Raw genomic sequence first — 27,204 nt, 5'->3', positions numbered from 1 at the left:
AAAATAGAATTTATATGAAATACGAGTCTTTTTTTCCTCGTACTGATATGAGTTCATTTTTAATATACTGTAATATTATTTGACTAACATTCAATATATTATGCAATACTGTACTAATTTCTTATAAAATTCACTATTAGTTTACATGGTTTTAGTGACGTATGGTTAAATTGGCATAACCAAATACATGTGATAATATTCGGTGACAAAGATAATTTGCTTTGCCCGGACGAATAAGAAAAACATCTGTAAGTACAGGTTCTTTAAAGTAAGAAATTTAGTTGAAAAAATATCAGTTAAATAAATAAACCAAAAATAATTTAAATAATTTCATTGTTTATTATTTATATGTAATTTATTATAATCTTAATCTTTAATTTTCTGAAATATTAATTCTTCACTTTATATTTTAATATGTAATTGTTACGCTCAATCATATTATGGATGAAAAAAAATATTTAAAAATATTTTTTTTTTTTATTAAAAGTGATCAATCAATTTTTTTATCTGCAAATATTACTAATAGAAAATATCAATAAATATCTTATATTTATATTACAATATTTTTTTTTTTTAAAAAAAGAGCCCTAGCAACAGCAGATCTTGATGGGGTACTGAAGGGATGGTGCAGGTGAGAAGAAGGTGCCACTGAAGGGATATCTTTTTTTTTTAAGAAAAAAAAATTCTAGTGTGGACAAGTCTATGATAGTCCAATACTTATCCCAACAAATACAAACTTTCCATAACTAATTTTTTTTCCCCATCATGGAGGACTTAATTGGCTCTCCAACAATACGCTACTTCCTCGTTTGACTCATTTAACTTTCCCGTTGAGGTGAACTATCCTACATTAAGCCGAACCAACCCATGTCACCCTTTTTTTTTTTTTTAAAGATACTTAATATTTGCTTTTCATTTTTTGTTATAAATGTTAGTTTGATACTTTTATTTTATTTATCTATTCTTTGAATTTATTAAGAATTAATATGTTGCTGGATCTTTTGTATTTATAGTTTTTTGCTTTGTATTTTTTTTATCATTATAGTCACCATGTAAAACTTGTCGATATACTACATGTACATCACTCATGATAAAATAAGTCATCTCTATTAAAAAAAAATTAGTCATCCCGTTACCTAATCGACCTAGATTGCTTTTTTCTTTTTGGAAGTGAAGGGTCAAGTTAACTTACTTTCTGAGAGGTTCATGATGAGAGCCAACCCAACTTTGGAGTTTTGACACCTCTATTACGAATGTTAGGAATAACGTGTTATTCGTGTTTATGTCAAAGGATTCTCTGAGACAAATTAATGTCAAAAGCGAATCACAATGTTGATGTTATCAGATATAAATAAATCGACAGGATAAAAAGTTAAGAAAATAAGAACTGAAATATTCCTGTACAAGATCAAATTGGTAATTTGGTATATATATTTTCAGATTATAGTTACCAAGATGCAATTCAAGAACTCTGCAAGTCAATGAAAACCGAAATGAGCTACTCACTCTACACGGTGCGCTTGATTGTAGTGAAACAAACTTATACCATCTATGATCTATCTATCCACCCACCACAAAATGCCACAAACTAAGATTGAAATCCACTTGCACATCAAAATAAAAAATAAAAAATCCAATTGAGGAACCTTAAGTTAGAGTTAAACTTCCGCAGGCATTGCATAATGTTGCCTAGCCATCTTTGTTGACAACACTTCTTGCATCGCACCCAAAAACATGCCATGTCCCTCCTCAAATTGCCCGTAGCCATTCTTTAGATCTTGTCCTAAGAAGTTTGTTTGCAAAGCACTGGCAACTCCTCGAGATGCTGTCAAGTTTGCAGTATTCTCAGTTACTCCAGTACTACAATTCTCAAGGCCACTCTTGATCCAAGCTATATTGTTCAAGTCTGTAGCTATAGAAATAAATGCATGACTAGAGGAAGGTGACTCCAAATAGTCAACAAACTCAGGACCTAGAAGTGAACCATGCGAATGGCTTTCCCTCGAGTCTCCTGTGCAGCAGCCATGACCACATTGTGATGGAACCATGGGCTCACAATCAATATCATCAAATAACTTGCAGGATCCTACGTCTGGTTTGGGGGATTGGATCAAAGGGCTCTGCCTTGGGAACATCTTTGAACATGATCCCATTGTTGACCTTCCTGGAGTGTTATAAACACTAAATGCACTAACACGTGCTACTGGTCGATGAAGAGTAGGATGTTCCTCCACTTTAGCATCATCTTTTGTTGGAGGTTTATTTTCATTATCCATCATGACATTTCTGACTTCAGCAGGATTCTTTGAATTGATATCCCCAATTGACATGGTTTCTTCAGAGGATGCTTTTGTTTTATCAAAGCTGCCAGTACCATCTTCCATCACATCAGCATGTGCTGGGACATATCTTCCCATTTCCATACACCTGCGCTTCAGTGTAGAATTCCAGTGATTCTTGATTGCATTATCTGTTCTTCCTGGAAGAAGCCTAGCAATTGCTGCCCATTTGTTTCCATGGATTGCATGGGCTGAAACTATGATGCTATCCTCTTCCTCTGCAGAAATTGAATTCTCATTAGATATTGATAATTGACAGTCATTATATTCGTAATGACTGCTAATCAGTCAATTAAATGATAATAGAACATATAGCATACAATTGGAAAATTCACTGGTGGAAAGGAAAGTACAAGTATTAGACAGGGTCTGACAAGAACTTTCAAGATTTTCTTTCATTCAATTCAGGTGTGTCACACACTCACACATCAACACAACATGGTTGCAAGCTTAAACATAAATAATACCATTTGTTTTATATTTCTTTTTTTAAAAAAAATTCACAGGCGTTCTAAACCAAGCATTCATTTTCAGAGACCACAATTTTTTTTTATCATGTTTCTGATTTCCATATCAACATGGTAGTTGAATTTATTCCCGACCGACCTACTGTATGGCATGTAGATCTTTGATTCACTTCTTACTCCCTATTTATTTGCAAAACCACAAGGGGTCACTGATAAGTGATAACTCTGGGGCATTTCTTTTAATTTTATCTTCTTCTTCATCTCTATAATTAGTAGTTCCCTGATAGAAAATTAGGAATATATGGCAAATTGAAAGAGATTTCTTGTCAAAATAATATCTCAAAAAGCTACTAGAATTATCCTTTTCAGAAATAAACAACAAACTCTAAGAACAAAAAAGAAAACAGGAAGGTCCATTAAGTTCTTTGCCAATGGATCTTGTTAAGTATTACCTGACAAAAACTTTAAGAACCTAAAAATCTAGGGTTCATTGGTGTTCAGACCTCAAGTGACAGGATTGTAAACTTTGGATGGAAAAGTGTGGATTTAATTTATAATTGTTGATTGGAAAATCAACAATTGAAATTATGAAAAATACAAGCATTTGTACAATTAACTACAAGGTTATTAAACTCTAGTTCCTTGATTTTCCGATCAGTGGTTATAACTAATAACTCTGCACTTTCCCCCACTAAGGTGCATGTCTCAGTTTATAGGAGTTGAGTCCTTAACATAATATAATATAATATCAGTGTTTAAAATAGATCATATAATTTATAGCCTAATAACCATAATAACAAGTTACATAAGCAGTATAGCACTCAACTGTGCGCTAGAGAACATTTATCTTGCGATTTTATTCATGACCAAAATCAAATAAATATAGAGATGGTATGAGCCACATTAAATGAATATTTAGCAACTAAAATGAACTAAATAACAACATTCAACTTCAATCCTTTAGAAAACTATCAGCCTTACCAAAGAATAAATGCTAACTACTTTTTTTTAAGAAAAAAATCCAACATGATAAGCTGTAGCTACTAACCATAGTTTACCCAAAAATATAGTCAACATCTAGCAATTTGCAAGCTAGCACAAGGTGAAAGGCACGGTCATTTTATAGAAAAAACCGTAGCCACAAACCATAGTTTACCAACAAGTATGTAAAGATAACACATATGGTCCGTTTGATTTGCAAAAAAGTTTGGTACTGGACAAGATAACTCTAGTTGTTCAATGTTTGATTTTAAAATATATCATGAGACAACACAACTTAAATGCCAATGGACAGGACAAAACTCTGATTATTTGTTATTCCATCTTTGTTCCTAGTACAAACTACTTAAAAGACCAAAACAACCATTTTTTATTCTCTTTTCCCTCTCTCCCACCCCATTATCTTGCTTCTGCACTCTTTCTATTTTTTTTAGTAACTGTTACTTGCTCCATCAAATCTTTATTTTCAGTTCTCAGTTTTTTATATTATATTATATTATATGTTTCTATATATAATTTTTACAATATATATTAAAATATATAATAATATATTTTATAATATATAACAATAATATGAATCACATTAAGATAATTAATACTAAAAACGGTATTTTGGTGATTTTTACAATCTTTTTTTGTGTTGTCCATTGTCCACCAAACAATACACATGACAAAAAAGTTGTCCAATAACTCAACGGTTTGTGCTGTGCTATTCTTCTTGTGTTGTACCTTGGTGTGCATCAGACGGACCCATAATGTATTATGTAGCGTGGCTATCAAAAATAGTAACTAAAATGGTCACTATACAGTTTAAGGAGATAGTATGGAGCTGGACAAGGTCTCACATCATGAGATAATAATAGATGTACAAAATGATTAAAGAAATACCAATAGGTATCAAAGTAGTGATGAAGTTAAAACTGATAGGTGATGATGCTAACACCACTCTACTAGTTTCTGGAACTATTTTAATTTCTTCTTATTGCATAAACTGGTTGAAATATGGTTGCAAACAATGAACATGCCAAAACAACAGAGAGAAAAACAGAAAATCAACCTCAACACCAGGAATAACATACAGCATTTTCAGCTGCCACTATAAATTGCTCTTCAGACTTCCCAGCACTTTTGAAACTATCATAAATCAAACATTAAATGAAAAATATATAACAAACACACATTGGCTCCGAGATTATATCATACTTGATACTTGCACTAATATACTTATATTTCTCAATTGTAAATAGGACAACTTTAAAAAGACAAAAATGCATTAGATATCTCCTTTCCACTAACACATTCTGTTACTATATTTGAAACATATAATGGTATTTTAGCATACAATACAAATAGCATATTAGTATATTGCTCTCAGCTGATTCTATTTGTCAATCCCCTTAATAATCACTCTACTTGTGTGGATAATAGCATTTTTTACATCAAACTTACCACATTGACTCAAATAAAGATAGTGAAACTGAGAGCGAGACTTCACTGTTTTGATAAAATGATTATACTAAAGTAACAGAACAATAGTTATTCCACCCCCCATTTTCCTTGAATATCTCTTTATAAACGGATATATCACTGTCAGTTTCATTATAAATAAGAAAATTCACATATCAGCTCCAACTCCAAATGTCAATAAACAAAAAAGACCATGAAAAAACACAAGCTACTAGCATCATTCAATCCAAAACAAACAACTAAAACCAAAAGCTATACAAATAAAGAGCATTATATTTATATCTATATATATTTAATTCTTCATATCTTTAAATTTAAAAAAAAAACACACACACACACTTACTCATACAGTTCTAACCTTATACCCTAATTCTAGAACCATCGACTTAAAAACAGCGTATCAGTGTGAAACGGAGATTAATTAATTACCAGTGAAGGGCTTGCGTTTCACGCAAGGGTCCAGCTGATTACACCACCGGAGCCGGCACGACTTGCCGGAGCGTCCCGGCACTCCCCGCGCGATCATGCTCCAGTTCCTTGCACCGAACTGCGCCACCAATCGGCTCAGCAGCGCGTCCTCCTCTGGAGACCACGGTCCCTTCACTCTTCCGGCGGCCGTCACCTCAGCGATGTCCATCTCCTCGCCGCCTAGCTCCGTCGAGGCGACGCCATTGTGGACGGTTTCCTGGGCGGAGCGGTCTTCTTCGGTCATGGCGGTGGTAGGTTTGGTTGTTTCGCTATCTGTTACTGTCAGTTTATTTTATTTTCTTTCCTTTTTCTCTCTCTTTTTCTAACTAACTGCAATTCCGATTGGTGCACACGCATAATGTTTCGTCTTCTTTGCCCGTTTTGTAGCCCGCTTTTCTTCAAATGACTTCTTTGTCCCTGTGCTGTCAACGAAACGACGCAGTTTTGAAGGAATGTGAAGAGATTGCGTCTGTGCCGTTTCGGAAACGCTCATGCCTTTGGTTGACTGAGAATGTTGCGCGTTGACTTATGACACGTCAGATTGCGGGTTTCGAAATGATGGGTTATTAACCCTATTGCCATCCTTTAACAACCGCCTTGGGAATTTGAATTTTGGAAAAGCAATGGTATTTTCTAGATTACGAGTTTGCCCTTCCAATTACGGATTTGGGCTTGCGGATAAATAAACCCTACTAATGGACCCTCTTCTGAGCCCATTTAGAAGGGTATTGCTATTGGACTACCACTTTTTCTATCGGTACTACTTGTGTGGGTGCCTTTTAATTCTATTCCCAAATTGTCTCTTAGACGAAAATTCAATGGAGATGTGTTTTTGTTACATAAATGGGGTGAAAAATAAAACACAATTCTATTGTGTAAGTGTGCAATGAAATCATGTTTTCGTTGCATTTTAATTTTTTCATCCCATTTAATAACAAAAATGTGATTTTGTTGCACATTTCAAAAATTACAAAATAGAATCATGTTTTTTTTTATATTTTTTTCACCCCCATGTATGCAACAAAAACCATGTTTCATTTTGGCTATCGTCAATCATGTTTCCCCAACCATGTGACATTGTAACTTCATCATAAATAAATGTATTCCAATCCATGTATGATTTACAAAGAACCATTAAGGAAAATTCAGAAATATGAAAAAAAAAATCCAACAAAAAAAACCCACAACATAATCATGATTTCATTGTTGTATGTGTTTTGACACACAACATAATCATGATTTAGTTGTTTTAAAACTCAAACAACAACAAAAAATCGTGGTTCTACTATGAGTTTCAAAAATAAATAAATAAATGGAATCAAAAATTCACTATTTCAAATACACATTAGAATAGTATTCCATTGAATGTTTTTTTTTCTTTTTGGAAAAGTTACCTTTTCTCTCGAATTGGTCTGACAAGAGAGACAAAAGGATGAATTGGAAAGGGAAGTGTTGGGTTGTCGTGAAAGAGGAAGGAAGAAGTGGTGAAGAAGTGAGAGAAAGGGATAGGGATGAAGGAAAACCTCATAAGGACAAAATGATCTTTTGGTAAGGTTTGGTAGTACCAATAGCAATTCTAATAGTAACAACAACAACTCCGCATTTAGAATGGCAGCTAAGCCTTGTTCGATTACCACATTGACCCAAAACAGCCCAAGTAAAATATACAGTTTGCAAAAGATTAAATTTTGTGAGTCGGCATAGTTAATTAAGTTGCAGGACATTGATTGTGAATGCAATGCACTCTGTCAAATAGTACAGATGCAGTTGGGTCTCTTAAAATATGTTTCATGTTTTTGTACCGTATTCTCTCCTTCCTTTTTAATTATTCCGGTTTAAGTGGCGAAAAAAAAAAAAAACTTCAAACAAGTGACACTGACTTATATCATCTTGTATGATTTTTTTGTTTTGTTTAAGAAAGTAGTAAAATGGGAAGCACCACAATACATTATCAGGAAATATGTTAATGACGTGTTGGAATTGCTAATGAAAGTCCATTGATAATACTTTTAATCTGCAACTAGTTTTACCTAGTTATTGTATGATTTATTTAGCTAGCGGCATTTAACCAGGAATGATTATTATGTTATGGGGTGGATTTTATGGATCCCTTTGTAATTGACCTCTATTCATGGTTTAATTATCAAAATAACCAACACGAGTTAATTTAGCTACTTCATGAAGATGAATTCTTGCTAATTTTCACTTGGAAATTCCAAATGTACACTTTTATAATTTTATTTTTTAGGTGTGGGTGAAAAGAAGAAATAGATAGAGAAAGAAAATTTTAATAGATATGATATATGATTTTTTTTAAAGAAAATATATGATAAATTGATATAATGAGAAATGAAGAAAAGAATAAAAAGAAAACTAGGGTAAAAATGAGATAAAAGAAAAATTATGTATATAAATATATATACGATAACTTTTCTCATTTGAGGATTGTAGTTGTAACAATCAAGAGCATGCTTATCCTAGAACATAAATGAACAAGAAAAACCCTAATAAATTCGTCTACAAAATAATAGGAAAAAGACTAATAACAACTTCTTCTTTTCTTTTTATAATCAAATAAATACTCCTCTTTATTCTTTTCGCTTGGTGGGGTAGTGAAACCAACCATTTCAATTTTTTTTAAAGGCCAACCATTTCATTTAATCGTGCAATAATGGTTCTCCACTGCACTACTACCAACCAATACATATTTTGTTTTATTATATAGCTTATATGTAATATAAAAATTAATTTTTCTATCCCATGTACCAAGTTATCGTGTCCAAAATTAAAAATATATATATTACATTGATAATCTATAACTTATAATATTAAGTTTTTTTTAAACTTATTTCTTATCTTCTGCATCTAATGTATAGAATGGAAAAATCGAAGGGTGAGATTTATTACTAGTGTAAATTTATAATACTTACATCAATAATTTAATTTCTGTTAGAGAAAATTAAAGCTATATTAAAAAGGACAAATTAACACAAGACCTAATCGCATATATATGACATTTTTCTTACTGAAATAATATTTCTCATCTACAACGCTATTGACTTGTCTTTATCTTTGACTACTTTTTATTCAAAAAAAATTGGGAACAAGAAATGGTAGAAAGAACAATTAAAAGAAGTTTGTTTATATATATTCGAACTTTATGAAGAATTCTCAATCAAATCCTCCCTCTCAAAGTGAAGATATAAAATCCTGAGATCCGAAACTTATGGTTGCAAGTTAAGCCTCACACACTGGAGTACCTATACTGTGGTGAGGGTGTACACTTGCACCCCCTTATTTTTTAAAATTTATTAATAATTTTTTTAAAATTAAAAATTGTAAATAAAATTTTATATTTTTATATTTTATTTCATATACATTTATATAGTTAAATCCATTAATTTTATTTTTTATAATTTATTTCCACCAACTTAGGATTTTAAATCTGTCACTAGCCTCACAAAGTGGAGTACAGAAGAATGAGAAGAAATTGAGGAAATTAAAGGAGTTTAAATTTGGAGACAAGAGAAGGGCCTTAAGGGCCACTACCCCTGGCACGCTCAGCCAACCCCTTCTATACTTAATAGCACTGTACGTAATTTGTTTTTCCTGAAGAAAAATTAATATGCATTTTATTTTCTTTTGGCAGCTCGTGTCTTCTTCGTAAAGCTTGTGTAGTCCAAGAGGGGGACATGTGAACTACATATTCACACTTGTAGACAATTTGTACACTCTTTTGTCCAAAAATTCTACTTCACCTAGGACCCCATATCATGTACTATTGCAATTCAACGTCATTTCCTTAGAAAATTTGAGGTCCAGGCATCCATGTATATGAGAAAAATGATGACAAAACCAAGCATATATTCTTGCTGCTAGAGGCATTGTTCCATATTTAAATTATTTAGGTAAATGTTAGTAAACCGTGTTTCAACAACAACACTGGTTCAAGAATTAAAAAAAAAATTAACTTATTAAAAATATTTATTAACTCACTCTCATTATAATGTTTAGAATAAATAATACTGTATTACATTAACAATGTGAATATTTGTTTACATTATTACTATTATCTAATTATAAATAATTATATATGAAAAATAGTTATGCTGACAGTAGATATCTATAAAATTCTATTCTTTTAACACATGCTAATTAGCATTTTTCTTAAAAAATCCGTTTATTTGATTCGTTAATTAGTAGTATTCTTAAAACAATGTTAGGTATTTAGGTAGACACGATTATTAATGATCTGGTACTTTTCTCTGACCAATAATTTATATTTACTTTTTTACAGGCTTTGTGGAAAATGATTAATGGAAAAGGTTTTGCATGCATAATAGTCAAATTCGAGAGGACAACGGGGAATTCTCAAGGAAACCATTTGAGTGACACTAAAATGGTCTACACAATGTAATTGCATTTCATAGTTGGCAAAAGAGTGACCTGGCAGAGAATCAATTGATAAAAAAAGAATAATTTTTTCTTTTTTGTTAAAACCATAAAATATGGTGTTGTAGCTTCATTATTATATAATTGTGAAATGAGTACTGCTCGGCTTAATTAACTATCTCTATTATGCCTTATCAAATTCAAATTAAATATATCCGCATCAACAAAATTAAATATGCGCATATTTTTTGACATATATAAAAATTGTGTAAATAGCGCTCTTCTTAATTTATAAGAAATTGACATAATAGACCATGAAACAAAAGTGCCATCCTTCAGAAATGTGTGTACTGTGTTCCTAACTGGCCCTCCAACATTAATAGTTTATTGGAGAATTAATCTTTTGTCCTTTCAGGAAAACTGATAAAGAGAGTTAACAGCTCATTCTTTAACAGTAGAGAGGAGGGAAGGGTAGCTAGGGGGGTTGGAACCATGTGATAAAAGCAATCGTGAGGAAAGTGTGGGCTTAAATTTAGAACGTTGGGAGTCATGTGCTAAGAATAAGGACGTGTATGATTCCATTTCCTATGGAACACTCAGTGTGAGTCTCAAAGCAATATACAGAATTGCCTAAATAAAAACTTTCACTGCCTTGGATTCTAATTAAAGTCCATAAAACCATGTGGTTTCGGAGTGCAATTGACTCAATCTCAGTGGTTTCAAAATGCCATATGCTACTTCAATTGGCTACAATACTATACTTTTATATAAAGTGCTCCACTTTATCACCAATATTTCAGTTGTATTTTTCTGAAATTATTTACAATAGCTAATTTAAAATTGTAAGGTTATCATATATATATATATAGGCACTGTGACTGTGAATGTGTGTGACCCATGAAGCCTATTCCAATACTATGGCAACAGCAAACTGTTTGGTTCAACAGAAAATATCATGTCAACATATGACAACTCAAGTGTGGTCATCAGTAAACTATTACTATGAGCGCCAAGTTTGCCCAGTTAGCTTTTGTCCATTAAATGATCATATTCAACCAGGCAAAAAGATGCTCTATCAAAAGGTGAAATTGATTTGTTGAATATATGTAATGATAAAAATTCAAAACCTTCTAAATGGGGTAGAAATGATTTTTTTTCCAAGTTAGAATTAATGCATAGAATATGTATCACTCGGCACTGTTCTATTCATACCGATGGATTGCAAATTAACTAACTAGCTTGCTTCCATTTTGCTAGGATTGGACTTGAATATTGTTAAAGTGGTGTATTAAATAAAGATAACGTTAAGATAAATTATAAAAATAAAGAATAATCCTCACCTTACACTTAGATAAAGGGGTGTGTTAAAAATCGTACATAACCTCTCATAAAAATTTACTTTCTGATAAATATTATTATAAAAATTTACTTTCTGATAAATATTATTTTTTATTTGACATCCTCAACTTGTAAGAGGGAGAATATGCGCTTGTGACTTTGGAGAGAGATTACTTTTTTCCTTCCATTCATTTCTGAACACATAAAAAAAGTGCTTGACTAAAATCAAGAAAATTACTCAGAGAGGATGAAATCTTTCTTATTCATCCCATGAAAGATATGAGGAAAGTATCCTTAATTCTTTGGTCAAAGTTGTTTTTAGTCTATGGCTTTAAAATGTCTTACCTCCTACAGATGGAAGAAATCTATTAGAAGCACCCCAAAATGTCTATAGCACACTTATCATATAATAGAAAAACATCGAATGGCCATTAATTAATTCATAAATCTTAGTGCATCAACGGCTCCATATTAGTTAAAGTTGGCATTTAACTTTTATGTTGTCATTTTGTAGTATGTTAGTACCCAGCAGTTGAGGCTGACCTCACTCGAGGGTCTGAAATATATATACTGCATATACACTGACATATACTGACATTCATGGAAAACTACTTCAGTAAAATATATATATATACTTGGGTTCACGAATAATTTACCTTGGTAGGATCCAGCCCCCCCGGGACTGAATTAGTGGATCTATTCAACCATGCTCAACAAGCATGAATAAGGTATAATCATTAAGTCTTTTTTTCTTCTTCTAAATTTAAGAGTATAATATATGGGGTTCTGTAAAAAAGTTAACTTGTTATCACTTAATAGAATGAAAAGAATGAAAAAGGAAAAAAAAAAAAAAAAGTCAACAACAACAAAAGTCTTATTCCACTGACTACTGAAATTGAATTGATTACATGAATCACACCACAATCCCATCTAGCACAGTTAAAAATAAAAATAAAATAAATAAATAAAAAGAAGAAAGGAAAGATTAAATAAATTGGTTTTGTAAGACCAAGAGAGCAATACCAAGGTCAATATATAATATGGACTTACATGAATCATACCACTCTCTTTCATATGCAGAATGCAGTTTCTAGGCCATGAACTGGGTATTAAGCATCTGATGGTTTCTGATGCAGTAATTAGAGGCAGTCCACCAAAATTAACCATTGTATACAGTAGAAGCCACCAAAGGAGGAATCCAAAGGGATAGCATGATCCCAAATATTGAGAAGGGAAGAGAAATGATCCCAAATATTGACAAGGGAAGAGAAAGACAAATTTATAAATCTGAAATTTGGGATCAATGCGATCCCTTTGGATGCCTCCTCCAGTTGCAGTGGAATATAATAACCAAACTTCACCTTCTTAATTCTTTGGTGTTTCACATAGATATATATAAGTGTGTGTAACCCTTCTCTCCTCTCTCTGCAGGCTTTTGTGCTGAAGGAAAGTAGAAGGATCATGGATGGCTCTGAGTTTGAGGGTTGAAGGAGAGGCTTTCATACCAAAAGAGAGCTATTGCTAGTGCTTATATTAACAACAAAAACTCTCTTTCCATCATTGTTTCTTTTGTTTCAAAAACTGTCCATGAATTGATTAATACTATATTTATTAAGATTTGCAGAATAATCTGAAAATGTTTTTTTTCTCTCAAGAAATTATGATATTGATTGAGATGTAGACCCCATTCCATAACAATCCAGACACCCCGAAAGAAAATTTACCCGACAATGGGTCAGCTATCCATTATTGGAAATTCTCTACAAGTTGGGCTGGCAATATATATTAGAATTTTATTCCCTGTCTTCCCAAAGAAAAGTAATTTTATTCTCTAATTTTTTTTCTTTTCGTCTTTATTTAAATGAAAGTTTGTGGTCCAAACCATGTTCCCACTCACACACAACAAACTATAATAATACTTGTTTCAGAAGTATATATTATAAAATTTATGACATTGTATGTACGCGTGATTAAATATACTTTATCAATGCATGATATGAATGATCATATATATGACTGAACCAGAGACTAATTAAATATATGGGGGATATATATTTGAAGAAATCCAAGTTGTGTCTATTGGTCAAAGATGCTTAATATAACGCATAACTTATCATTTAATTAAATTACATTATAAAGCATATGGCTGTACATTATTATTTTTCTATATTGCTAACGACTGTATAATTTAGTGGTTATATCAAGCTTCTTTTTCTTAAAAAAAAGTATTTGATTTCATGTTCCATATCTAGCAAGTTCTAATGTCCACACTCGACCGTCCTTTATGACATCAGAATCCTAAGATCTCACCAATAACAAATAAAAAAAATTCTTCTATTTTATTAATTGAATTCTTTTCCCTTTAATACGCTATGGTCTAAAACTTTTATCTATAATATCCACTACATTGTAAGTTAATTATATTACGCATATAAGTACATACAGTTACTCAATCCTAAAATCATTCAACTCGCCGTATAGGAAAGTCATATTCCAAGTTTATGCACGTAGACATTATCTTCTTTTAATGTGTGTGGAAAAGAAAATCTCATTTGTTATAAGGGTGTTTTATTTATTGAAGGAAGAAGTTTGAACCAATCGATTTAATCACCTTAGCAATAGTGAGACACTGTGCATACATGTTGCACATCTTGATAAGATCATCAAGTTAGAACTATTAGTTATTGTAAGAAAATGAGAAATATAAATCTGAAACATACAATTTTATACTATTGGTCAACTTAAAAGTTAATTGGTAACTACATGACCATCAAGTATATATAATTGTTTTCAAATTATATTATGTGTTTTTTCCCTGAAGATTGAGCAAACTAAAGCTGTAAGCTAAATAGTGACATTACAAGTTTAATTTGCAGGAAAAATATTGTAGTTGATGAAATGGTTAGAATAAATTAATTAGTCATAATGGAAAAAATAGAAGGAAATGATTTTTCTTAGATTTCTCCCTTTTAATGGGCAGACAAACACATAATGGGCACCCAAAAGAGAAGCATTTGTTTCCTTCCTTCCAATCCAATCCAGTAAATTTGCACATGGATAGGCACATTAAGCGGGTATTTTAGCTGTCTAGATCCTTTCATATCTTTTCTTTTCTTTCTTTACATCTGATGTAAATCTTCTCCACATGATCACAGCTACTAAATACTAATAGGGCCTAAAAAAATTAATTTTCTTTAACAAATGGCCTCATCGTACATGCTTGTCAATTGTTCCTATCATTCGTAAAGTTTGAGGACTAAGTTTGTCTTCCTTTATTGGGTAAAATCAACAAGTTCAACTTTATCAAAATCTTCACGTGAAACTGTCTTGTGACTTACCCATAAAATATTCAAATCTATCAGAAATTTTTGTTTTCGGAAACTTTTTTTAGTATGCTTTCCAATTGTTGGAGAAAAACATTTTAATCTCTATTGTGTGCAATCTCTATTTTATATAGAGACTAAAATAATAACAACAAAAAAATAAAGTACAAGTAAACATAATGTAAAACAAAATTTTAATATGGTTTGATATTCTTAAAACATATTAATCTTATTTAAAAGGAAACAAAATTCAATTTGAGTGATATGAACTTAGTTTCGAGATCAAATCTTATCAAAGGGTTTTGCATCAACTTTAACTTCTTATCCTTCTCCTCCTCCCACGTGTCCTAATTAAATGTTCTTTATTTTAAAATATAAAACAGTTTTTTTTTATTGCATATATAGTCATATGATCAATAAATAACTTTTAATCCTAATTATTCATATAATTGTATAGTCCATATTTATTTTTCTCACTGTCATTATAAAAAAAAAAAAACTCCTCTCACTTGTAGGATCGGCCCAAGCATGAGACGATGTAAACCCTTGCTTTTGGTCTCATAAAAAAATAAATCAGTATTAATATTTAATTATTTATACAATTTTTTTATTAATCAGTACTACTATAATTTAGGTGTCTTTGTTGTGAGTGAGGCTCGAACCTTTTTTTTTTTTTTACAGAAGAGGCTCAAACCTATTAGAGGAAAAAATACTTTTATGTTTAGTAAGGACCCTAATTTTGTATTACTTTTACTATTTTTGTTTTAAATCTCACCTCAACTAAAATAATGTTGGGCCGCCCTGCTCACTTGATATACGTCCCCTGTAGAGAATTGAGGCGCACAGAAAAGAAAACTCACACACCATGCATTATATAGCTTTTTTTCTTTATTAAATATGTTTTTGATACATATAATATACTTATTTTTTAGTTTACTATCTAAAATATATATTTTTATTTTATTACTTGAAATTTTTAAATTTTTACTTTTGATACCGTTAGTCTAAGTTTATTAAATGATGACGTGATATTTTGTTAGTTTGTCATATTATTATCCGATAATATGATATTATGTTAGTTTCTCATGTCATCGTTTAATAGATCAAGATTAATGGTAAATATTAAAAATAAAAGTTTGAAAATATGAGATAATAAAAAAATTAACTAATTTGACTAAAGGCAGCTATCATGACATGCATATCAAAGTCTATCGGTAAGAGAAACTGTGATCTTGTGAAACAATAACAAATCCAAACATAGTCAATGTTGTGGAGATCTAGAATTTGTTGGGTTACAAGTGTGAGTTGAAGTCTCACTTAAGGTAAGAGTAGAACAGTTAAGTATCATATAAGTGAGGAGGAGACTCATAAATCTGAGTCTTAAGATTTTTGGGTTAAAGTGTGGTGTTAAATTTACTTATATGATTACTTATGACTCATTGGTATAAATCTTTCCAGTATTTATTCCCCTCAAATACAATCATTTATTAATTGACTCATTGAGCTACTCATGTCCATGTACTCCCCATCTTTGGGCCAGAGAAGAATTAAACAAAGAATGCCGGAATAGAGATCTTCTATGTTGCTAGTTGTATAATTAACCCATAAAAGGTGATGCATCGTATTTATGATAATATTGAAATGACTGATCAAATATAGCGAGCTAGGTTAGAGCTATTAAAGGTGAATAAAACAGGAGAAAATTAAAGTGGGCAGAGCTAGTATATAGTATAGTTCAACACAAGCATGGGGGTGTGCGCAGAAATTGGATGGATATAAAACGGCATATGATGATGTATATTGTATAATCTTGCGTGGTCCAGCTAGCTACTGTGCACTGCATGTTACACAAGAGTAGCCACGACAATACCATTAGTGGGATGGCAGTACTGTCAATATTGGCCCCATAGGTGTGATGCTGCATGGTGCCATTGGTGGTGATTGAAGGTGGAGACCCATGTGATGGAGGAAAGGACTCATAATTGAAGTTAATCTATCAGATTACTAAAATAAGCATGAATTTTCACATTTCAATTTTTATACTTGTTTATTTCTGTCTCATTATTTATTGACTACATCTATTTTCTTCTTCTTCTTCTTATTCCTCTCTTAAAAATATATATATACTCCCCATTAGACTGATTAGAGTGTTAAAATGATATTTTTCTTTATCAAACTAATATAGTTTATTGTGTTCTTTTTTCTTTAATTTTGATTGGAATTGTTTGATTAATTAACTAGTTATAGTTTTGCTTTTGTACGAATAATTTATATATCTTGAGCAGTTTATAAGAGGTATTGTAACAAAAACTGATTTTGATTCCTAAAAATATTCATTTTTATCTTTCAAAAACGCAAAACCTTAATTTTAAGTCCTTATTATCATAAGACACTCATTAACTACTTGTTTAATAAAAAGTTAAATAAAACTATCCTAAGTAATACCCACTAATGTATGTGCCACCTGCATCAGTGGATATTACCTTAAACGTGCTATTATGTAAACATATAATTCCTCTACAAGAATTTCCTAAAATAAAAATTATTTATCTACTTTAAAATACTGTCGAGGAAAAAATAATAATTTCATATTTTGGAGATGAAAATTAAAAAAAATACAAGAGCCAAACTAATGATTTTTAATTTTAAAGTCATAAAAAACAAAATTTGCTAATTAAAATAACATATACAGACCAGACTAGAATGTTTTACAGATTAAAAATAAAATAAACATAATTTGCTATAACAGATAGATATTGCTAATTGACTAATTTGTTATAATGCCCAAATATATGCAGATTGAAGCGGCTACAAATTTCCCTGTTTACATGTATAAATCCTGAATGTACAACATTGCATAAATTTCATTGCTATTCTGTTTGAACTTTGAAGTCATACTATTTTGGCTATTGCTTCCTGCACTCTTTGGTTGCTGCTTCCTGGCTTCCTGCACTCCCTTTCTGGCCAAATTACATACCAGAATGCACACCTTTTTTTAACTTCCTGAATGACCAATCCCAAAGGTCAAATAAACATTCCAAAAACAATACAAGAAACAACTTGGTAAATGCAAGAAACAACAGCGGTTCAATAACAGTTCTTCTGTAGGAGGTCTTGTTGGGCTTGGGTATGAGATGAAATTAACGGCAAAGCTAAGACCAAATGGAGCTAACTCAACAATAGATAGACGTTATATTGGTCCTCATTCACAATGAAAGGTTATAAATAATCATGATTGTTAACTCGTCCATAATAATATGATCAACAAAACCCTGAGCTCAAGGGTTATACAAGATCACCAAATAACAACAGCAAAATAATAATAATAATTTATCAGCTTAACTCACATTTTCAAAGTAAATTATCTTCTTGAGATAAAATGACCTTTTTTTTTTGTCTAAGACAAATATCCAAAAATCATATTGAAATTCTACTAATCTAGATATCAGGCCAAATAAGATCATTATAAATATAACAAAGCTCTCTTTCTAAACTTTTAACTGTATATTTAGGAACTCAAACTTAATAAACTCCACTAGTTAATCTGTGGCCTTGGTGGTTCTTGATGTAGAAAGTGGGAGACATATATTTTTACATTGATTTTATAGAAGAATATATTTAGCTAAGCAAAAAGAAAGAAATGGACTGTAAGTTATATTATGCTTTCCTTTTAGTGGACTTCGGCATTCAATTTTAGAAGATATATACAGAAAATATGGCTTGCTGGGCCATGCATGGTGGGTCAAAACAGAAAATATGATGGCCTTACGGAGTGATTAGTCACTAAACTCTAAAATAGCGATAACAAAAAGGTGAATTTTCACAAGGATGTGTAATGTGTTGGAAATTTAACAAATCATATAAAATTTAAACACATTAGGTTAGATTATCAAAAGGATTTAAGAAATACTTGGAGCTTGATCAAACAAACGCAATAAAATAAGAACATCATGGACAGCTAGTTTTATGACCTTCTTTAACTAAATTACCTTATTTCTTATGAAATTATTATTTTCTCTTCGGATCAAGAGGAGAATCTGATTCTAATTTGATATTTTAGGGACCATAATTATACATTAAGTTTTAAACTTATTAGAGTTTAACATTTCCATTATTTTTTAATGGACCAAATCGATTTTCACTCATTAAATATATATCAATTTTCTGTTAATATATACTCATATTAATTAATTAAAAATTATAAAATTTATAAGAGAATGAATGTCTCATCCCTTCACCACTTTAGTCTTCGTAGCAAATGCAAACTCATCTTTCTCTTTATATAAGGTTTGAACTTTGAAGCGTATGGGCATCAAACATTTAGAAGAGTACTCAACGTTTTTGTTTGTTTTACTTTAAGACAAAGATGCATGCACATTTGACACCTTGAGTGGAAAAGTGAGAGAAATATAAATATAACAAGTAATCTTATTTTGTAAAAAGAAACATATAAAAAGAAAAAATAAGTGTCAAACAAGTGTTTGTAATATAAAGTATTTATATATTGTTTCTTTTTGTTTTAATCCTACTTTCTAGTAGAACTTAAAGATTATTTTTTTATCGATAAATCTTAACAGTTAATTTTTTTTTAATAAGAGATTAAAGCTGTGATCTTTTTTTTTCTTCTCTCTCAATTGCTTAACTAACCTTATATTTTCTAAGACCAATTTTAAAATGTTCTCAATTGATAAAGAGAAGAAAATAAAATAATTACACTTTTTTTTCTCCTATTTTGTTAACTTAGTTTCTCTATATTTTTTACTCAAATTTGATTCTCATTATTTTAATTTTGTAAATATAAGTTAATCGTTAACTCTATCAAATTGATAGCAGAAGCACACAAACGTGCTTTTTTTGTGTGTGCATGTGTGTTTAAGAGACATTATGATTTGAAAGGTTTTACATGGGGCATGTTACATGAAAAATAATTCAAGTCATATTATATAATCATACTATCACTTAAATAATAAAAAAAAGTCACACAAATGTGTCAGATCATCACCTTTATTATCAAATATTGATAAATAATCAACATTTGGCTCACACTCACAAATTGTAATAGTGAGAATTAAATTTGCTAAAAAAAACAGAATAATCTAAATTTGTAAAATTGAAAAATAAATAAACAAGAAGACCAAAAGTGTAGTTAAGTAAAAACAATACATATGTTGCGTGAGGGGATACTGTTTCATGATTGTTGCAAAAAGCCAAAAAGGTTGAGAGCACTACTTCCTGTCTATTAATTATCTTTTTTTTTTAATAAAAACAACTTGCCCTTTCACAATATTATTAAATTTATTAATTTCACCAAAAAGCTATAACAATAGTATATTATAATGTAAATTCTATCAACCAATCGTTTTTATGTTAAATTGTTCATTTTCGTGTATATATATGTTACTTGTGAGTGGAAATTTTGAAAAAGAAATTAAAGATCTGGTAAAAAATGCTTCATCGTATAGTAATGGTACAAGTCTTGATGTTTTGCAATTTTCAGTAATCAATGGCTCGAAGAATGAATATTTAGATAGCCCCTGCCTTAAAAATTCCCCAATTGATGATTTTGGTCTGCCTCTTATTTTAATTAATCGATGTCTCACTATTAATTCAAACAAAAAGGATAGACAATATCCCAAAAGCTAAATCAAAATATCAGTGTAGACAACATGATGATGAGGGGTCCTGCTCATTGGATTAATATTTCATGAATTTCATATAGAAATGTAAAAGATGAGGCAAGTAGAATTTCTTAATAACCAATAAATAAGTACAATTGTCGATTGTATCTTAAGTTGTCATCTATAGACTATACTATTACCGAAAATAAGATTAATTTTTTCTTCTTCTGAAGTCTTTCTCGTATCAGCACAGATTTACTCAACTTTTTTTTAAAAAAAACTTTAAGTGTTTAGGAAGATGTTTATTTAAAAAGGACCACGTAGGTAGTCAATAACTTATAACTTAAAACCTGTCTAAATAAATTTTTCTATAATCACTCATAAGAAAATAAATAAGAATGAAAACTATAATATTTTTCATAAATTAAAATTAACTTATTAATAATTTAATTCATAAAAGGTTCCTCGTATTCACTTTTTTAAAAGTTTATTTTTAATTTATGCTTAAAGTAATTTAAACTTATAAAAACGTAATTCTCTTATTGTCTTTGTCTTACAAGTGTTTGTAGAAAAATCTATTCTAATATACTTTTAAGTCTTATAATTAGTCTAAATCTATAAATTGTTGGTTGAGTTTGATAGATGAAAAAGTCTAAATCTATAAATTGTTGGGTGAGTTTGATAGATGAAAAAAATATGATTAAAAGGAAAAGAATCCTATAAAAAATAATCAATCAAATTCTTCAAAAGAAAATTAATCATTAAAAAGTCAATGAATAGTCAGTAATAAAAATATTATTAAAAAATAAGGGACAGAAAGAATAGAACCCCTATACATGGCCGACCATAATAGTAGAATGGATAAGCAATGCCCTAATGAACAGAGCCAGCAAAACATATTACAAAACCTGAAACAGTGTCACACAAAGAGGACAACAGAAACAGACAGCAAAAGTTAGGCACTTGCTTTACTCATGGAGCAACAATTATTGGGCAATTCTGACTAGCCTAACTGATAAGCCCTACCTCATCACTTCCTTTACTCAAGGCCTGTTAACATAAATTGCCTTCCATCATTCATAGAGTCTCTCTTTATAATAACAACATCCAAAGCAAAGAGCAAAACCCTTTTTTATTTTATCTGTGATAATTGCCTTCACAAAGAAACAGCACGATTCAAGTATACCAAATAAAAAACCAAAGCAAGAAGCTAAATATATTTGTCATCCCAATACAGTAACAACCAATAGCGACTCTAAACCAGCTACAAAAAAATTGATAAACTTTAAAATATCTTATAGAATGTGAGACCTTTTTATATTAAATAAAATTAAATATTTTAATTTATGAGTTTAAAAAGAATATTTACAAAAAAATGAAAATTTAAATAAAATAAAGTTCACATTAAAAATCAAATTTGCATAATTGGCTAATAACCTTGTTTTTCAAGCATGTCATCAAGAAATTTGATCCTTATTTGGCTCGTATGAAAATATGATATCTGTTGAAAAAATGTCAGCCTCTTAAATAAATTTTATTATCAAGGTTAAATTACTTATTTGATTTTTATAATTTTATGATTTTTATTTTTTTTTAATATTTTAAAAGTGATCTTTTTAGTTTATTTTTCTGGAGTGGTCTTACTTCTTATAATTTAATAATTATTATTTTTTTAATTTTTTCAAATTATAAAAAAATTAAAAAAAAAAAGAACACTTTGAAAATGATAATTAGAGCAGAGAGCACGTAAGAGTAGGACGATGGAAGCTGATTGTTTCAAATTTGAATGCGATCGATGAACGAGCTAGCTACAGTTGCGGGACCCAGCAAACGAGCAGCTACAATTCCAGTGGCAGCACCCGCCATACATTTGACAACATAAGAAAATTATTGGTCTCTGTTCTCTACCTCACCCCCCACCGCACTCGTCTTGTCTCAAACAAATGCAACAACCACTTATTCTTATAGTTACTATGGACTAGGAACAAGATTTGATTCTCATTCTGATATCAGATTCAGATTTTTTTAAAAGAGACTCACGCTGGCGGTGAAGAACGTTTCTGCGGCGGCGGCGGAGGAGGAGGAACAGGTTAACATGACGCTGATTTCCAATTCCGACGTCGAAAGCCACGCCGACGTCCAAATCCCCGACACCGCGCATCAAATTAGCACCGGTGCGTTACTTCTTACTATTGGATTGCGAATTTAGAACAATAATTGGGAAATACTGATACTAATTTATAATTATTGTTGGTGTGGCAGATTCATGGTTTCAAGTGGGGTTCGTGCTGACGACGGGCATCAACAGCGCCTATGTGCTTGGATATTCAGGGACCATCATGGTTCCCCTGGGTTGGGCAGGGGGTGTGGTTGGTTTGATTCTCGCCACCGCAATATCACTCTACGCGAATGCTCTTATTGCTAGGCTCCATGAATATGGAGGAACAAGGCATATTCGATATAGAGATCTTGCTGGATTTATTTATGGTATCTATCTATCTATTTTTTTTTTTTATCGTCAAATATTAGTTTTGTTAGCAGAAAAGATTGAACTGGTTACATTTTCTCTCTTTCCTTCACCCTTAATCTGTCTATCTATCTAAGATAATAAAAAATGAATAGCATAACATAAAACAATCAATTACTGGCTAGTACTACCTAGTTTCCTTATTCTCTTTTCATGTTATGTTGTTGTTTAAATAACTGATAAGCATATATGCTTGTTCTTATTATTATCTCGTTTTTTGTTTCTTATTGCAGGTAGAAAGGCTTATTCCCTCACATGGGCTCTACAGTATGTCAACCTTTTCATGATAAATGCCGGCTACATCATTTTGGCTGGTTCGGCTTTAAAGGTAATCAACCAAGTGTATTAATTGTTAACGATATTATGATTTTATCGTTTTTTTTAGTGATTTTTCTTCTTTTGTTGCAGAAAGTAACACTTTTAAAATCTTTATATCAACTGTTCATCAATCATTAGTGATTTCATTTTTCTGCTTCTCAAGTAGCCTGCTTAAAAATTTGAGCCTTGCTTTCTCTGCCCTTCATTTAGTTTTGTTACTTCTTCTACTTAATGTGTAATATTGATTGGATTATTATATTTATGGACCAGTAAAACAAACAAACATGATATATACCTATTCTGTCAATTCTGCTTTCGCTTTGTGGAGTCATGCAGAACATGTGTTATACAGATTGTGTGCTTTTAGAATTTTTCTGAATCTTGTTTGTTCACTTTTGTGCAGGCCACCTATGTTCTATTCAGGGAAGACGATGGGATGAAGCTTCCGTATTTTATAGGCATTGCTGGATTTGTGTGTGCAATGTTTGCCATTTGCATTCCCCATCTTTCAGCTCTCGGAATTTGGCTGGGATTTTCGACAGTCTTCAGCCTAGTATACATTGTTATAGCATTTGTACTGTCAATTAAAGATGGTAATCTCTCATTCTGTTGTGTCTCTATGTACCTGCATACTTCTATCATGCAATGACTTGATCTTAGTTCAATACCACTACTTCTTTAAATCAATTGACCTTGTTGATCCACTTTATCTCCTCTGAACTTAACAACAATTTGCATCAACATGTCATCTGACATGTAAACATTTTCATTGAATTTTTTTCTATGAATATACTATTGTGTTTGAAGAAAGAAATGTGCAAGACCGATGCTTGGTTTTCTGTTTCCCCGTGCCCCAGCAATAAAGTGTTTCTTTTATTTCCTGTTCATGTTACTACCAACGATAATTAACTGTGTTATCGGAAGTAGAGATAAATAACTAGTGTTCTAGCATACATCTTAAATTCCTGTTTAAATCTTGTTAGTCCGTTGAGTTTCTTCATTCTGCCATCCGTAATCTCATTATCTTTGCTTTTTTCTTCTTCCCATTCCTTTTTTGTGCTTACCAGTGATTATAATGTCCCTCATTTGTGATTTTGGTCTGCTGTTGGTATACTGTGGGCAGCTAATTGTTTTATTGATAAAGGATAAAAATAGATCTTAAAATGCCGCCATTCCTTTATATAATATTTTAGCTTATGTCTAGTATTATGATTAGTTGGTGAGTTTTTTTTTTTTTTTGAGGAAACTGCATCCCTCATTGTTGATTTACCTTTATATATTCATCACTTGCTGTGTCTAAATGCAAGTCAAAAGGTATTCTTTTTCTGTCTAGATTTTACCTCCACATACTCAGTATTCATGCCCGAGCTGGAAACATCTACAACATGGTGGGGTTAGCTCTCTTAGTAGGGATTTTCTTTTCCTATCCAGGATTCAAACCCACGACCTTCATGAAGGGGAAACAAGTATATACCATTTGAACCAACCAATTGGTGTCAAAAAGAATTCTTTCTTTGAGAACTAGCAAAAGGATATAAGTTATTCTTAAACGATATACAGACTTGCTCTTTCATTTATATACTAGAGTATAGTTCAAACATCAAATCATATTACAGAACATTCACTATAAAAAGGATGATTAGCATCTTTTTTCCTCCCATTTCCCTTCTACCTTGTTTTCAAGCTTTCAATTAGGCTAAAGCATTCTCCTGACTTTTCTTAACGGTTGACTATACTATAATTGAGAATCACAATGTTTTACTTCAGAACAATGGCTTTTCTCTATGCTTAGTCAGTTAAGTTATTATATATTTTTATTAGGTTAACTTGATGAACTCAGTGTGAATTTGCATACTGACCTCCCTCTTTGCATCATTAGGTATAAAATCACCACCTCGTGATTATAGCATTCCGGGGACATCAACCAGTAAAATATCCACAACAATTGGGGCGTCTGCTAATCTTGTGTTCGCATATAATACAGGAATGCTTCCTGAGATACAGGTATCATACAAGCTTATATTTATTTGTTTCTCGAGTTTTATGTGGATTCATAACTCACAAGTCTTTCATTTCTTCATGTGCTCTTGAAACTGAGTTTTATTTATGGTTGTAATCTTAACAGGCGACAATCAGGCAGCCAGTAGTCAAGAACATGATGAAAGCCCTGTATTTTCAGTTTACTGTTGGAGTTCTGCCATTATATCTGGTAACCTTTGCAGGATACTGGGCTTATGGATCTTCAACAGCTACCTATTTGATGAGTGATGTCAATGGTCCAGTTTGGGCTAAGGCTATGGCCAATATTGCAGCCTTTCTTCAATCAGTCATTGCATTGCATGTAGTAACTTCTAAACTTCAATTTTAGAGCTACTAAATATTTTATCTAATTTGTGTCACTGGCCTAATAACCTCTCTTCTGCTTTTGGTAGATATTTGCAAGTCCAATGTATGAGTATTTGGATACCAAATATGGGATCAAAGGGAGTGCCCTGGCTTTTAAGAACTTGTCATTTCGAGTCTTGGTAAGAGGTGGCTACCTGACTTTGAACACATTTGTATCAGCTCTATTGCCCTTTCTTGGAGATTTCATGAGCCTCACTGGAGCTATCAGCACATTTCCCCTTACCTTTATTCTTGCAAACCATATGTACCTTGTGGCAAATGCGAACAAACTAACATCCATCCAAAAGCTCTGGCATTGGATCAATATTTGTTTCTTTGCCTTCATGTCTGTTGCGGCAACTATTGCAGCCCTGCGGCTTATTGATTTAGACTCCAAAACGTACCATGTTTTTGCGGATATATGATTAAATGCATTATATTCTATCAGTAATTCTAATGTTGATGGTTTGTGCTTCAAATATGCGTTCATTAAAAGAAAAATGTACTTTGCATAGCTCAATGTGTAGCTTTAAGTGGCGTTAGGAGTGAGGAATCTTTCATTCTCAATTAAGACTTCATTCGTGCAAGGGTCAAAATCAATTTTGACCAAAAGCTAAGAAAAAAAAGTGTATCTGGTTAGGAGCGAGTGAGGAATCTTTCATTCTCAATTAAGGCTTCATTCGTGCAAGGGTCAAAATCAATTTTGACCAAAAGCTAAGAAGAAAATTAATTATTTTTTGACGCAACAAATAATAACTTTAGTAGCGAATTCATAATGATACTATATTCAACATGATTTTCTAACACAAATCCAAACATGCTTAAGAATTATTGCCATTTAATGTCTTTCGTTAATTATGACACTACAATCTGGACCGCCTAGTGCTTATTTCTTCTCACAAGCCAATGTTGCTTTGCCCCAACAGCTTTCCAAACAGACACTCACTTTTCGAGGAGAGAGATTGTTAAGAATGAGATTCTTAAAAAAATTATAAAACTCTGTGTGGGCTATGCACGAAACCTTTTAAGATCCAAAACGTGAGAAATCAGAAACTAATATGTATTACTTCTGCTTAAACGTGAATATCGAATGTGAAAATTTACTCACGCAACACACCACCAAACGCGCACTTTGCTTGTATATACTTGCCTAAATTGTGGTAGTAAACATAAGCTTTTGCTTTGAGGTAAAAAAAAATCGAAAAAGAGCAAAGCCTTGGTATTGAATCATACAATTTCGTGAAAGTTACTCTAGCAGTGTCAATTTGGATACATCGCCTATCAAGCAAGATGCAGGAAAAAACAAAATGAGAATCTGCACCAGGAACATTAGCAGACGTAATTAATTCTTAAAAAAATGAATCATATAATTTTCTGACTAGTTATGTCTCGAGGGGAAGGCTAATGTGAGAGTTACATAGGTCTCCCACAGTGGGAAACTAAAAATTTACCATTGGATCTATTAGTTTTTTAAATCAACGGTTGAGTCTTTTTTTCTTTGTATTTCCCTATCTACCCCTGTCCACGTTCTCTCTCGGTCTTTTCCTCTCGACGTTGGTTTCA

The 27,204-nt window shown here is 31.5% G+C and overlaps 2 protein-coding genes and 1 non-coding gene across 3 annotated transcripts; 1 reads left to right on the top strand and 2 right to left on the bottom strand.

Annotated features, from left to right (window-relative positions):
- Window positions 1-1,413: 1,413 nt before the first annotated feature.
- On the bottom strand, window positions 1,414-6,113 carry LOC100781228 (transcription factor MYB25). The gene is made up of 2 exons (XM_003545194.4): window positions 5,702-6,113; window positions 1,414-2,557 (listed from the first exon to the last, which is right to left on the bottom strand). Exons 1-2 carry the CDS (start codon window positions 5,982-5,984, stop codon window positions 1,659-1,661), a joined length of 1,182 nt encoding a protein of 393 aa, XP_003545242.1. The 5' UTR covers window positions 5,985-6,113; the 3' UTR covers window positions 1,414-1,658.
- A 6,545-nt stretch (window positions 6,114-12,658) lies between these two features.
- MIR393E (microRNA MIR393e) lies at window positions 12,659-12,799 on the bottom strand. The gene has a single exon (NR_126736.1). It is a non-coding gene; the product is annotated as a microRNA MIR393e (primary transcript).
- A 9,363-nt stretch (window positions 12,800-22,162) lies between these two features.
- On the top strand, window positions 22,163-26,153 carry LOC100500168 (proline transporter 1-like protein). Its single transcript, NM_001250925.2, has 7 exons — window positions 22,163-22,585; window positions 22,674-22,898; window positions 23,172-23,266; window positions 23,660-23,849; window positions 25,136-25,260; window positions 25,382-25,597; window positions 25,689-26,153. Exons 1-7 carry the CDS (start codon window positions 22,507-22,509, stop codon window positions 26,064-26,066), a joined length of 1,308 nt encoding a protein of 435 aa, NP_001237854.2. The 5' UTR covers window positions 22,163-22,506; the 3' UTR covers window positions 26,067-26,153.
- The last annotated feature ends 1,051 nt before the right edge of the window (window positions 26,154-27,204 follow it).

Source organism: Glycine max, chromosome 14 (genome assembly GCF_000004515.6).
Source record: "Glycine max cultivar Williams 82 chromosome 14, Glycine_max_v4.0, whole genome shotgun sequence".
Lineage (NCBI taxonomy): Eukaryota > Viridiplantae > Streptophyta > Magnoliopsida > Fabales > Fabaceae > Glycine > Glycine max.
Note: the sequence above shows the minus strand (reverse complement) of the source record. Positions and strands in the feature narration are given on the sequence as shown.

Bases quoted from the DNA above. Each gene is read 5' to 3' on its own strand.
- LOC100781228 (XM_003545194.4), bottom strand. From the start codon at position 5,984: ATGACCGAAGAAGACCGCTCCGCCCAGGAAACCGTCCACAATGGCGTC. The intron at 2,558-5,701 runs GTAATTAATTAA...CAATTTCTGCAG, and splicing joins GAAACGCAAGCCCTTCACTG to AGGAAGAGGATAGCATCATA.
- LOC100500168 (NM_001250925.2), top strand. From the start codon at position 22,507: ATGACGCTGATTTCCAATTCCGACGTCGAAAGCCACGCCGACGTCCAA. The intron at 22,899-23,171 runs GTATCTATCTAT...TTCTTATTGCAG, and splicing joins TCTTGCTGGATTTATTTATG to GTAGAAAGGCTTATTCCCTC. The intron at 25,598-25,688 runs GTAGTAACTTCT...TGCTTTTGGTAG, and splicing joins AATCAGTCATTGCATTGCAT to ATATTTGCAAGTCCAATGTA.